The sequence below is a fragment of the Solanum dulcamara genome, chromosome 12 (genome assembly GCF_947179165.1).
Source record: "Solanum dulcamara chromosome 12, daSolDulc1.2, whole genome shotgun sequence".
Taxonomy (NCBI): Eukaryota; Viridiplantae; Streptophyta; class Magnoliopsida; order Solanales; family Solanaceae; genus Solanum; species Solanum dulcamara.
This window is the reverse complement of record NC_077248.1, coordinates 40,867,037-40,880,684: the sequence shown is the minus strand read 5'-3', so window position 1 is coordinate 40,880,684 and position 13,648 is coordinate 40,867,037. Positions and strand designations below refer to the sequence as shown.

Sequence of the window (13,648 nt, the reverse complement as noted above, 5' to 3'; positions counted from 1 at the left end):
TAGTAATCCATTTATGACAAAAGTATGTGGATTACCCTGACAGAGAAAGGTGCCCGTCATGTAATACTGTGCCCTGGAGGATGATATACTTGTGTAAACTTCTATATTAGGAAACAAAAGACACAGTGATGTTCAAGACACTGTACTGTACTTATATGGGCTTACTCGCCTGAATGAAAAATTCTGGAGGCATGACATTCTAAAGCTTTTGAATTTTTTATATGATTATCAGATTCTGCATGCTGTGGTTCCTAGTTAGAGAGAATTTTTGCCTCTACATAGTTGTTTAAGGATGTGCTTTGTTTAACTTGCTACTTTGTGTCACCAGGCATAACACCAATGTTATCTCAGGTTATTTGTTTAGTTTGTATGTCTGCATATTGGACTTACTCTTGTTTCACTCAACTGTGTAGGTTTCTGGTGGTTCATTAGCTCAACAGAATGTGTCATCTGCTCTCAAGAATTCACCTAGTTTATCTGTTCTGGAACAGAACCAGCGCCAAGAGGCAAGTGGCAGGATCATCAGAAGTATTCTTCTAAAGGATGCTCGACAGAATCAATCAGCATCTCAATCAGATCAAATACAGGATAAAGACATGAGACCTCCTCGGCCATCAAGTATGCAGTTGTTTCAGAAGGATACAAGTGGAGCTAATGAGGATAAGGTTGTTGGAAATGAAATGCATGTTGTCCACATTGAGAAGCAAGAAAGACGTTCTAGGAGTAGAGATAGGCCTGATCGTGGTGTTTGGGCTCCTCTTCGTCGTGCTGATAGTTCACAAGCGAGTAATGGATCTTTATCATCTAGTATTCCTCAGTCTTCCCAAGTGCGGGAGTTTGTTGAAGGGTTTTTTCATCCTTAATGGTGTCTCTAAGACCCATAGCATCCAAATGGATTTCAGTATCCACCACCCATGAAGGGTAGTTCTTGCCCGAACAATGAAGGGCAACAAACTCAAATTTCGTAAGATTAGTCATACTAAAAAGAAGGAAAATAAATAATACCTCAAACTTAACCTTCACTCTTTAAGAGTGTAGAGTTTCGTGCTAATAACGTGTTATGAAACTATAAAATAATAAGAAGAAAATAGTAGGGAGAAGAGAGAAAACTTCTTATTCCTCTTGAGGGATATTTAAGAGTGAATTTCAATGAAGGAAAACCCCTTTATTTATAGGCGAAAACTGACTTGGTCCCTAAGTAGGATTCCTAACTTTTCTCTAAAGGAATCAAAATAATAGACATTTACTATAATACAAATATGTTTATAACAATATTTAAAATACAAGAACTTTTTTGCAAATAATCAATAAAATGGTCCATGGACCATAAAATTTATTTTTTAAATAAAAAAAAATATATGAACTCATAAAAGAATAACAATATAGCAAGTCATTAAGGTCATTAGTAAGACATCAACTTACAATTTACTGCTGGTACTAGTGTACTGATATTTCATATGCAAGAAAAAAATATAAAAAGAAGAAAAGGAAAATATAAGGAGATATAAAGTACTAACATCTGTAATGGAGCAAACAAGTGGCTTCGAGTTCTAATATAATTTGAGAGGAAGAAATGGAAGATAAAGAGTCTTCCTTTGAAAATAGAATAATATTTTGAAAAAAATAAAGAATATAAGAATTTTGGAAGTCATTTGGTACGTACATGGTGTAATTACAGCAAATGTTCATCTTCCCCTTAAGAATTGGACAGAGTAATTATTTCCCCTCAATTAGACCCAATTTCATGCTATGACCAAGTAAATTACTTGGCCAAACAAACAGGTCAAACGGTGTAATTATACCCAATTATACTCGTCCAAACTGGCCCGTATACTTATTATTTTTCTGCCCCTTCCAAGTCTTTTATGATTTCAAATGAGTGTGTGCATCATTGTCTTACCTCGTAATTCTGTTACATGTTAATTGTATGAAATATTACCTTTAGTTCAGTTTTTTCTCCTGAAATCATACTCTTACTTTCTGCTTCTTTAGGGTGTCAAGGAGAATCGAAAAATGATTTACCAATTGCACGCGGTAGTGAGTTCAGACTAGTTGGAAGTGGGCGTAATTCTCATTCTTCTGCTGATAATGGTTAGTTTTGTCTTGGGCCATGAGTTGATTGTGCTGACTTCTACATGAAATTGTGCTTAAGTTTGTCTTGCCTCTTCGTTATATTGGCTCTTCTGTGGTTACTTCAAATTTTCTGATGAATTAAGGTAACTATAAACATGGTGGTCGTCGTGGTTTGAGGGATGTGGATGGCACTTCTATTGGGGAAGGAAAACCCGTGAGAAGGGGAGGCACTTCTGCTTACAGTTCTCTTGAGGTGTGTTTTCTTTTTAAATTCTTATTTGTACTTTAATCTCTGCTTTTCCCTTGTACATTTACTAATGTGCTTGCATGGACTATGTTATCAATGCAGAAACAAGTGTGGGTTCAAAAGTCAAGTTCTGGTTTTTAGTTTGTTATTTAATGGTAAGCGTGTGTACAAGAGACCAAATGGGTAGGTTCTAAAGCTAAGGAGGTAGACGGGTATAAGCTTTGGTTCTCTGGTAGATCGAAGAATAGGAATGGGGTAGGCATTTTAGTAGATAGTAACTTAAGAGATCAGGTGGTGGAGGTTAGGAGATCCAATGATAGGATGATGTCGATTAAGGTGGTCGTTGAAGGGAACACGTTGAACATTATTAGCGCGTATGCGCCGCAAGCAGGCTTAAACGAGGAGGATAAGAGGCGTTTTTGGGAGGATTTGGACGAGTTAGTGGGAGGCATACCGTCTACTGAGAAGCTTTTCGTGGGAGGGGATTTCAATGGGCACATCGGGTCTACTTCGGGAGGGTATGATGATGTGCATGGAGGTTTCGGCTTCGGGGTCAGAAATGGAGGAGGAGTCTCATTGTTGGATTTTGCAAGAGCTTTTGGGTTGGTGATAGCCAATTCGAGTTTCCCTAAAATGGAGGATCACTTGATAACCTTCCGGAGTGCGGTGGCTAAGACCCAGATAGACTTTTTACTCCTTAGGAAGGATGATAAAGGTCTGTGCAAAGACTGTAAGGTCATTCCGATCGACAACCTTACGACCCGACATAAGCTCTTGGTGATGGATTTAGGGATCAAGATGACGAGGAAAAAGAGGATCGGGGATGACCGACCTAGGATCAGATAGGGGAGTTTGACCACGACTAGCGCCCTGGAGATTGGGGAGAAATTGAAGGATATGGGGGTCTGGGATAGTAGTGGGGATGCGAACACTATGTGGGATAGGACGGCTAGTTGTATTAGGGTGGTAGCAAGGGAAGTGTTGGGAGTCTCGACAGGTAGCCGTGGCCGGCACCGAGGGGATTGATGGTGGAATGGAGAAGTGCAAGGGAAGGTGGAAGCGAAGAAGATAGCGTATGCGAAGCTGATAGAAAGCAAGGATGAGGTGGAGAAGTGGACGAATATGGAACTTTATAAGATAGCGAGGAAGGAGGCGAAGTAGGTGGTTTTGACGGCAAAAACGGCAGCTTTTGAACGTCTTTATGCTGAACTAGAAGAAAAAGGCGGGGATAGGAAATTGTTCAAGCTAGCCAGGATGCGGGAGCGAAGGGCACGCGATGTGGATCAAGTGAAGTGCATTAAGGACGAACATGGAAAAGTATTGGTAGAAGAGACCCTCATTAAACAGAGATGACAGTCGTACTTCCATAAACTCTTGAACGAAGAAGGAGACAGAGAGATTATGTTGGGAGATTTGGAACACACAGGGAGGCTTCGCGTTGGTGAGTGTTGCAGGAGTATTTCGGTCGAAGAGCTTAAGGGTGTTGTGCGTAGGATGCACTGGGGAAGAGCGACCGGACCTGACAAGATCCCTGGTGAATTTTGGAAGAGCACGAGCCAGGTAGGTTTAGAGTGGCTGACTAGGTTATTTAATGTCATCTTTAGGACAGCAACGATGCCCGAAGAATGGAGGTCGAGCGTACTAATCCCTCTATACAAAAACAAGGGAGATATCCAGAGTTGCAACAACTATAGGGGTATCAAGCTTCTAAGCCATACTATGAAAGTGTGGGAAAGAGTGGTGGAGATGAGGGTTAGGAGAGGCGTGTCTATTTCAGAGAACCAGTTTGGATTTATGCCGGGACGCTCAACTACTGAAGCTATCCATCTTATGAGGAGACTGGTGGAGCGGTATAGGAAGAGAAAGAGAGACTTGCATATGGTATTCATTGATCTAGAAAAGGCTTATGATAAAGTTCCACGAGAAATACTATGGAGATGTTTGGAGGCTAAAGGTGTACCGGTGGCGTACATTAGAGTGATCAAGGATATGTACGAGGGCGCCAAAACCAGGGTAAGGACAGTAGGAGGAGACTCAGAGCACTTCCCAGTTGTGATGGGGTTACATCAAGGATCAGCCCTTAGTCCGTTTTTATTTGCCTTGGTGATGGATGTATTGACGCGATAAATTCAAGGGGAGGTGCCATGGTGTATGCTTTTTGCGGATGATATAGTCCTGATCGATGAGACTCGTAGCGGAGTTAACGCTAAGCTGGAGGATTGGAGACAGACCCTGGAGTCTAAAGGGTTTAAGCTGAGTAGACCAAGACAGAGTACTTAGAGTGCAAGTTCAGTGAGACACCCCATGAGGTTGGCGCAGAAGTTATGCTTGGTGACCAGGCTATCCAAAAGAAAGGTAGTTTCAAGTACCTGGGGTCTATCATGCAAGGCAGCGGGGAGATTGATGACGATGTCACACATCATATTGGGGCAGGGTGGATGAAATGGAGGCTCGATTCCGGGGTGCTCTGTGACAAGAAGGTGCCACCACAATTTAAGGGCAAATTCTACAAAGTGGTTGTTAGACCGGCTATGTTATATGGGGCGGAGTGTTGGCCAATTAAGGTCTCTCACGTCCAAAAGATGAAAGTAGCTGAGATGAGAATGTTGAAATGGATGTGTGGGCATACCAGGAGCGACAGGATTAGAAACGAGGCTATTCGGGATAAGGTAGGAGTGGCCTCAGTGGAAGACAAGATGCGGGAAATGCGACTTAGGTGGTTTGGGCATGTGAAGAGGAGAGACACGGATGCCCCAGTGAGGAGGTGTGAGAGGTTGGCCATGGATGGCTTCAGAAGAGGTAGGGGTAGGCCGAAGAAATATTGGGGAGAGGTGATTAGACAAGACATGGCGCAGTTACAGCTTACCGAGGACATGACCTTAGATAGGAGTGTGTGGAGAACCCGCATTCGGGTAGAAGGCTAGTACATAGTCGCGTTATCCTACCCTACTAGTAGGCGCATTAGCGCACTATAACTTCCTTCGTGGAGGACCCAGATTAGGATTAAAGGCTAAGTGATTCATCTTTTGCACCATAGTAGTTGTAGTTCTGTCCATTGTTTATTGCCTTTTGATTTCTGCATTGTATTGTTGTTTATAGTTGTGGCGCCGTTTGTACTTTGACTGTCTTATCTATCTTATCTTATCTTATTTATTTATTTATTGTAGTTATGCCTCTTTCTTCCCGTACCACTCGACCACGACTTTCCCTTTTGCTATTTCTGTTTTCATCTTGTTTTCTATATGTTTGCTCCTATCTGACCTTTTATCTTGTCCTCTCTTAAAGCCGAGGGTCTTTCGGAAACAGCCGCCCTACCTTTCAAGGTGGGGGTTAGGTCTGCGTACACTCTACCCTCCCCAGACCCCACATTATGGGAATATACTGGGTTTGTTGTTGTTGTTGTTGTTTCAATATGTTCCACGTGGTGTCTACTTTCATTCTGCTTCAATTTTTTTCTTCCATAGACATACATGTAGGGTAAATGAATTGTGAATGTATGGCATCAACCGCTACACATCCGAAATAGCTGATGCCTTGAAATATAAGGTCAGCAGAGGGATATACTATTATGATAAGATCACTTCAATAGCAGATTGAAAATTTTCATTACCCAAGAATCATAAAAGAATTAATTTTAATATTTAGAGTATTCAGTTTCATATATAATTGCTTTAGAGTGTATTCGGTATGAAGGAAAATATATAAGCAACAAATGTTATCCTAAAAATATTTGTATATAATATAAGATAAATACTATGGGGGTGGGGGCGGAGCTGGGTTAGGGGTGAAGATGACTAGATGAGGTGTGTTGTGGAAGGTAGGGAGGACATAATCAATGTGGAATGCCATTTGTGGAACTTGTTCTCCCTAATTCCACTAGAAAAGTTAATTTTCCTCAACTTTATGGAACTTATTTCCTAGAGGATATTTTCCAATTTTTTGACCAATTGGACATGGGAAAATTGAAAAACATTTAGGGCTTGTTTGGAAAGCCACCCTGGTAATTGGATTTGGTGTAATTGGATGTAATTACATTGTTTGGCATGTTTGGTTGCCATGTAATTACTTGGTTGGTAGGTAATTGAGTGTAATTGGCAGGGGTAATTACGCTCTACAATTCTCAGGGGGAGGCTGTGAATTGGTGTAATTACAAGCTGATTACTTTTTAATTTCTTTTATTTCTAGTTTTATTTTTTTGTTTTAATTTATTTTTTATTAATATTTTTTAAATTCTTATTATTTTAATATTTTCTAAAAATAGATTTTTTATTATTTAAATTTCATTTCCTTCTCATTCTCAACCTTTACTTCATGTGATTCTATACAATTTTTCGTATTACTTTTTTATTCTATGTTTATTATTTTCATTAGCATAATTTTGCTAGTATTCGAATGTTTAAATTAAAGTAGAAGTCATTATTGAATAAAGTTGCAGATTTACGTTTTTCTTTTCTTTTAAATCATAGTTTTGTATGTTATGTTGAAATTTGATATAAGAGTAGTATTGTGTTTAAAATTTTATTTTGAATTTAGAAATTATGTTATATTTTCAGTTGCATTTATTTTAGTAGTATTGTCTTGATATTTTACATTGCAAGCCATTTATTTTTTAGTTAGATTTTTTTTTTTTGGTAGAAAGGGGTTATTTATTTCACACATTAAGTAGTCATTACATATATATTGTTTGTGTCATCAGTTTCCTGGGGATCAAACATATTAGCTTCTAGGGTTACTACGGGGTGGTTTGGGATCAGTCCCCCTCCATCAGAATCCATACTACTAGCTATTACATGTGAATTCAAAATACTTAGGTTGCCCATTTTAGCTAGGCTAGTACAGGTTAACATACATACATTCCTAGTAATATTTCTTCCAAGTGAATCATGACGCAAAACTTCTTTAGCCCATGGTGGAGGTTCCATCAAAAATTTGACTTCATTAGTTGTGGCTCGTTTGGGACATTCAGTTGCTAACTTGTGAGCCACCTTGTTTCCTTCTCGGAAGGCTTGATAGATCATCTTTTTGTCAAATGTTTTAATAATTTTATGACATTATATTTATAATATTAATATTTTTGTCAAACATGCATTTCATGATGTTCAAAGAAATCTTGTATTTTTAGTTTCTATGATTAATTAATTAAAATATACTAATTTTAAAAAATATAAATCAATTATTTTTTATAATATTAGTAAGAACGTATGTTTATTAATTAATATATTTTTAAAAGACAATATATGTATTAAATATTTAATTTAATATCATTTATAAAAACCCTTATTTGTCTAATATAAATTTTAAGTTTAGATAATTAACTTTTATTTTTAAAATTTAATATAACCTTGTAATTACACTTGTGCAACCAAACAGTACAATTGTAATTGCAATGTAATTATATTGTGACAAACAAACAGGTCATCATAATTAGTAGATTGGTAATTACTACCCTCGTAATTACACCAATTCCAATTATCAGGTGTTTTTCCAAATAGACCCTTGATTAATTCTAAGAGAGTAGAAGGGAAAAAAGAGAAACCCAAAAATAGAATTATAAGAAGATGACTCCCTATACTAGTGTTATTAAAACCAAAGAGCGCAAAAAATCTCTAAGGTCCGTTGGGACTTTAAGCGCAAATAAAGCATGGGCTTTAAAGTTATGCGCATCGCATCTCCCATGAGGCAATAACCCCTCTCTTAGCATCTCTCCGTTGCTTTAAGCAACAAAAGGAAGGTTTTTAACCACACTGTTTATTCATGCCTTCTCATTGACTCTTGGTGGTTATGCATATTCCTTATGGCTAAAAAGAAATTTTGCATTTCCTAGTTAGGATCATTGGTGGGTTTTATCAAAGATAATTCTAAGATGATTTGAGAGTTGATTGTTTCTTGTCTTGTTTAGTCCAATTGTCACCAAAAATATCAGTATTGTTATGTTAAAAGTTATTTATTCTGTATCCTATTCCTCGTATTACTTTGTGCCTCACTCTTTGTAGTGTGTGCTTCATAAATTTTAGTGAATTCGCTTCTGCCATGAGGCGATGACACCTCGCTTTGCATCTCTCTGTCGCTTAAGCAACAAAACGATGGGTTTTTAGTAACTGTTTACGTCATGCTTTCTCATTGACCTTTGGCGGTTATGCATTTCTCTGATGGCTAAAAAGAAATCTTGCATTTCTAGAATAGGATCGCTTTTTTAAAATTTTTTTTTATCAAATATGATTCTAAGATGTTCTTGTTTGAGAAGTATTTCTTGTCTTGGTTAATCCAATAGTCACCATAAATATCAGTATTATTATGTTGTATATTTTCTTCCCATATTGATTCTCTGTCTTCCTCTACTGGTTGTCCTTTCCTTTCTCATTTGGCTTACCATGGCGCTTAGTTTGATTTAGGTACCTATCTCTTGGAAAGTTTACCTAGGCAAACTTTCCCCCACCCCCACCAAAATTAAAAAAAGGGGAAAAAACTGCAGGGGCAGGTCCCAGTTGGAGAGAGAGAGAGAGAGAGAGACTGCTGCACTTGCTTTAAAATGAACTACCAAATATGTTTGATTGAGAAATTTACTAGTTTTGAAGTCTTCAATAGTATTATCTGGTGTTTCCACTTAAAAATAAACTCTCAGAACTTTAACACATTTTATTTTGATTGAGACGTGAGCCATTTTGTGATGTTCTTCAATAGTATTATCTTGTTTTTCTACAGTGAAATGCTTGGTTGTTTACCATATCAAGTATAGAGATAGTGGCTGGAACTCTCTTTGCTCAACAGAACAGGTGTAAGCAAGGTTGCTGGTGCAAAGATGTGGGTTCGAAAAAACTCAAATGGTACACCAGGGTGTTATAGGTACTGGTGTTCACCTTTGAACTAATCTTTGGCCGTATTGAATCAAAGATTGCCTGGAATAGGAGCGAGGGGGAGGGAAGTCATATTAATGACATATCACCATGATTTTCAGCTGGTGTTCCTTGTGATGGCATCTTTTCCCCATCAGAGCTGTGGATATCCTCATTCCTGCCTTTGACTCCGCTGCTAATCGAGAAAATGTAGTTTCTTAGATGGGAAAGTAACTTTTGCTTAACTGTAAATACAAATGTGTGATCATGTTAAGTGCCCACACTACTTATTCACGTCTATAAGTCCATGTTATTTCTAGGCTTGATTGGTTGGAGATCGGAAGCTTGTTTGAGTTAGTGTTGTCTAAGCAGATCCAAGCACTGAAGCGTTGAGCAATTGGGTTCCCATTATTCGTGTGTTGTTGGGGTGTGCTAGCGTAAGGTGTATTGGTAAATGAAAGAGCATTTAAGTGTTGATCCCTCAGCTGGCCAAAGCATATGTTCAAGTTTATATGTTAAGCAATTTTTTTATCTGCAGGTCGTTAAATATGCTTTTGTTCAATCCACTGCTTGTTTCTGATATTTTGACAATGTAGTAAAATTTGACGGACAGATCATTACATATCGTGTGATTTGGCCTATTTAATTCAATTGGCAGTTAACAACCGGAAAAACATGAACTCTATTTTCATTTTTTGAACGAGTGCGCAAAATTTATGGAAGAGTTTGGGAAGGAATTCTATTGTTTGGTGACAGAATTTGCCTGACTTTTTATTTCTCATAAAAATTTGGGATAAAATTGAAATTTTAAACAGATGACCTTTTGTTTTTGATAAAAATTTGGGATAAAAATTAAATCTTAAACACATGACTTTTTATTTAACGAGAATCCGAAGCTGGTTGCTACCGGAAGAGTGTGACAGAGCAAAGCAGAGCATTCACAAAGAAATGGTGTATAGAAGGGAAGGCAGAAATCAGTAGCTATATGTTGGTCTAAAAATAAGTTTTTAGCCAATTTGGGATTTGATTTGCAAAATTTCCCAAAATCTAGACAAATTCTATGGTCAAATGGGTTTTGCCAATTCTTTTTCTTTCAAAAAGCGCTTGCAAAAATTAAGATCAAATGAGTACTAAAAGTATGTTATAGAGATAAATTGAACTAACATGGGTGAATGAATTAAGGGTGATTAAAATGTCTCAAAATTTTTAAAAAGTGACAGAGTCTTAAGTATGGAGTATAGTAGACAAGTTTATGGTTAGTGTTCAATGATATTTGACCATTTTCAAATAAGTCCCAAACTTTTTCTTTTTACACTTTGACCTAACATATAAAATCCTAATTACGTAAAAGGAAAAAAAATCTCCCATTGTCAACGGCTCCTTCACATGTTCTTCTTCTTCTATTGTTGTTGTTGCTGCTCTTCTTCTTAGAAAAATTGGAGAATTTCTTTTTGCTCAATTCACATATTTTTTGGATTGAATTTCGTTCTTGTAGCACTGAAAATTGCCCGAGAAATGATTTTTAATCATTTTAGTAAGTGAATAATGTTATTTTGTGTGTATTGTTCATTCGGATAGAACTCTATTTTTCCAAATAAATTCAGTAGTAGTTGCCATAATTGCTGCATTTGTTGTTTAAAGAGGTTGCAATCAAGGGTTATAATTACTGCAAAATTTACAACAAATACGTAAGATTTATTATATAATTTTTTAGGTTTTTTCGCAACAATTAATAAAGAAGTTGTAGCAACTGTTAGATCCTCTTGTTAGCTGTTGCAACAATTAAAGCAAGCCGTTAAAATTCTTTTTGTTTTTTCGCAGTAACTAACAAAGTAGTTGCAACAGATGAAGCAACTGTTGAAATAAATATAACGCTTGAGGAATGGTTGGCTGAGCATCAGGATTTTCTTGATCTATTCTCAAGATCTCAGCCCCCCTACCAATTCACTCCCCGTAACATTAGGCACACATTATTTGAGCTAAAAAATAATATAATTGTCCATACAGCTGAAATAATAATAATGATAGTTGCTGAAATAACTACAATAATTGTAGCATTTTGTCACAATATTTTTTCTTTTTTCATGATCAATTATTTTTTTAATTTTGAATAAAAATATCTTCAGGTACCTAGAACATCATGTAACACCCCGTACTATTCCAGCCTAGAACAAGTCCGAGAACCAAGAAAAAATATGAGAAAAGATAAGTGAAGTGGACTGCCCGGTGCCCACGATTGGTACCTACGGTTCATAGGTGTACCTATGGGTCGTAGGTGATCATTCGTAGGTCACCTTTACACTTAGAGAAAATTTGAGTTTCTTCAACACATCCCACGTGTAGCTTCGATGGCCAGTAGGAGTTCATACGGACCATAGGTGAGGCTCGTAGATGGGGGATTAGAGACCCTGAAACTCTGATGTGCAGGACCTTTCCTATGAGTTAGCAGGATGGTTCGTAAACCGTCCTACGACCCGTAGGAGGGTGTCCATAGGTCCTTTTTCAGAAACCCAAGCAAAGTGCTTGATTTTCTACTAGCCGGTCACTATGACCCGTCAATAGATCTACGATTCGTAGGAGCTTGGTCGTAGAACGCCAAGGCATTTCCAGTGAAGTCCAAGAGTGGAACCCAAGTCTTATTGGGAGGACCCTACGGTCTGTAGAAGCCCCTACGGTCCGTATGAAGGGGCCCGTAGACAGCCCAGTCTGTTTTAATGCGGGGTATTCTAGTATTTTCTTCACGTTTTTCAAACTTAACCTAACCCATTTTGGGACTAAAATCAGTCCCTTATCAGTACCCAAAAGAGTTTTTCTCTCATTAACACTTAGAGCTTTTGAAATAAGGGATTGAAGAGAAGAAGAAGAGCTAGGGTTCAAGGTTTTTAAGCACAATCTTTGATTTTCGATGAGATAATCTTTGTTCTAGATATGTAAGGCTATACGAACGTTGGTCTAAGTTCTTCCTTGTGCCCTGCATGTTCCTAAAGTCAAATTGAGTTATGAGTTTGAGTTTCCAATTTCATAAAAGGGAATTCTTGATGTATTACTTACTTTTTTTTGTTGAATTCTTATGTGTATATTATATTATACTTGATGAGTTGATGTTTAAGGTTACAGATTCATGATCGTATCCACATGAATCCTATTTGAGGTTTGCATTATATATATATATATATATATTTTATCCATTATTGATGTTAAGAGAATGACAATTTATCCATAATTAATAAATGATGAGTTGAGTATGATGTTGAGGTATAAAAAGTATTTTGATGTCTATTTTCAAGCATGAATATTAATACATTTAAATGGATTATTTTGAGAAGTCGATGTATATTTTAAATGCAATTGATAAGATGGATGTTATCTATAATTAAGAGAAGAGATGATGATGTAAATTGATGTAAAAGCCCAATGAAATTAGATGAGATGTATTTTGAGTATTTCACTCACTTGATGTATATGTGTATGAGCATAATAACTTTTAAGAGTAGTATTGAGCACCGACATGAACAAGAGTTTAAATAACTCAATTTCCATAAACTACGTAGCCTGTGTATGATAGGATTGTGCCGTTCATTCGCGCGACTCCTCACTGTCCCCAAAGAGGACTTTTATATTGATCTAGAGATGATGTGACGTCCCTTACCCTAGTAAAGTATTGGACGGATGTGAAAATGACATTGCTTTATTGTATCATCACTAGCTCGTAAGTGATGATTATCGGTTAGAAAAACTCCCTTAATGAAGTAAAAGTACTATATTTTATTTTACTAAGTTAGATCTATTATTGCATGCCTTTTAAAGCACTGTTTTAATACATTGCATGTTCTATTGAGTTGAGTCATTTTCAGAGGTGAGTTCCTTGAGTTGAGTATCTTGATGTAAGTGTCCTTTTTCCATTTTATGTACTCGTACATTCCTTGTACTGAAGTCATTCAACCTGCATCATTTTATGATGCAGATACAAGTGTTAGAGATCATCAGCAAGTGCACCGTTGAGGATCTATCTTTTTGAGCTTTTTGGTGAGACTTCTTTGCATGTAGAGGAGCGCCTTCACATTTTTGTTTCTTTTATAATGTTAGTTCTTTGAGGTAGCCGTTTGTCTCGATAACTTCTTAGTAGTTAGTAGAGGCTTCATAGACTGAGTAGAGTGGAGTCATGTTGAATCATCCAGAGTCTGTTTTAAAAGTATGGCTTTCATTATTGAGTTATGAGATTGACTTATACTTTCATAAGAGTACTTTAAATTATTATTTAAAAATTTGATGAGACTGTTTCAAATGCCCACTTGATGTTACTTTTCCTTGAGTTAAGTCTTCCGCTGAGTGAGTTAGTCGGGCCAAGTGGTTTTCTTGGGACCAACAATGATTTTCGAGTACCCGCCATGTCCAGGTTGTAGGCCTGGGGCATGACAAACTTAGTATTAAAGCACAGAGTTTAAGAGTTCTATGATATCTATAAAGCTGTGTCTAGTAGAGTCTTTCTTAGCAG

General features: G+C 37.2%; 1 protein-coding gene across 3 annotated transcripts in view; it reads left to right on the top strand.

The window, feature by feature from the left end:
* The window catches only part of LOC129877594 (regulator of nonsense transcripts UPF3-like), a 29,355-nt gene extending 19,536 nt beyond the window's left edge, over positions 1-9,819 (top strand). For all 3 annotated transcript variants that reach the window (XM_055953116.1, XM_055953117.1, XM_055953118.1), the window contains 4 exons: positions 414-786; positions 1,993-2,091; positions 2,217-2,326; positions 9,023-9,819. In XM_055953116.1, coding sequence (XP_055809091.1) covers positions 414-786; positions 1,993-2,091; positions 2,217-2,326; positions 9,023-9,025 — 585 coding nt within the window. In that variant the 3' untranslated portion in view covers positions 9,026-9,819. The remainder of the gene's footprint in view (positions 1-413; positions 787-1,992; positions 2,092-2,216; positions 2,327-9,022) is intronic.
* The last annotated feature ends 3,829 nt before the right edge of the window (positions 9,820-13,648 follow it).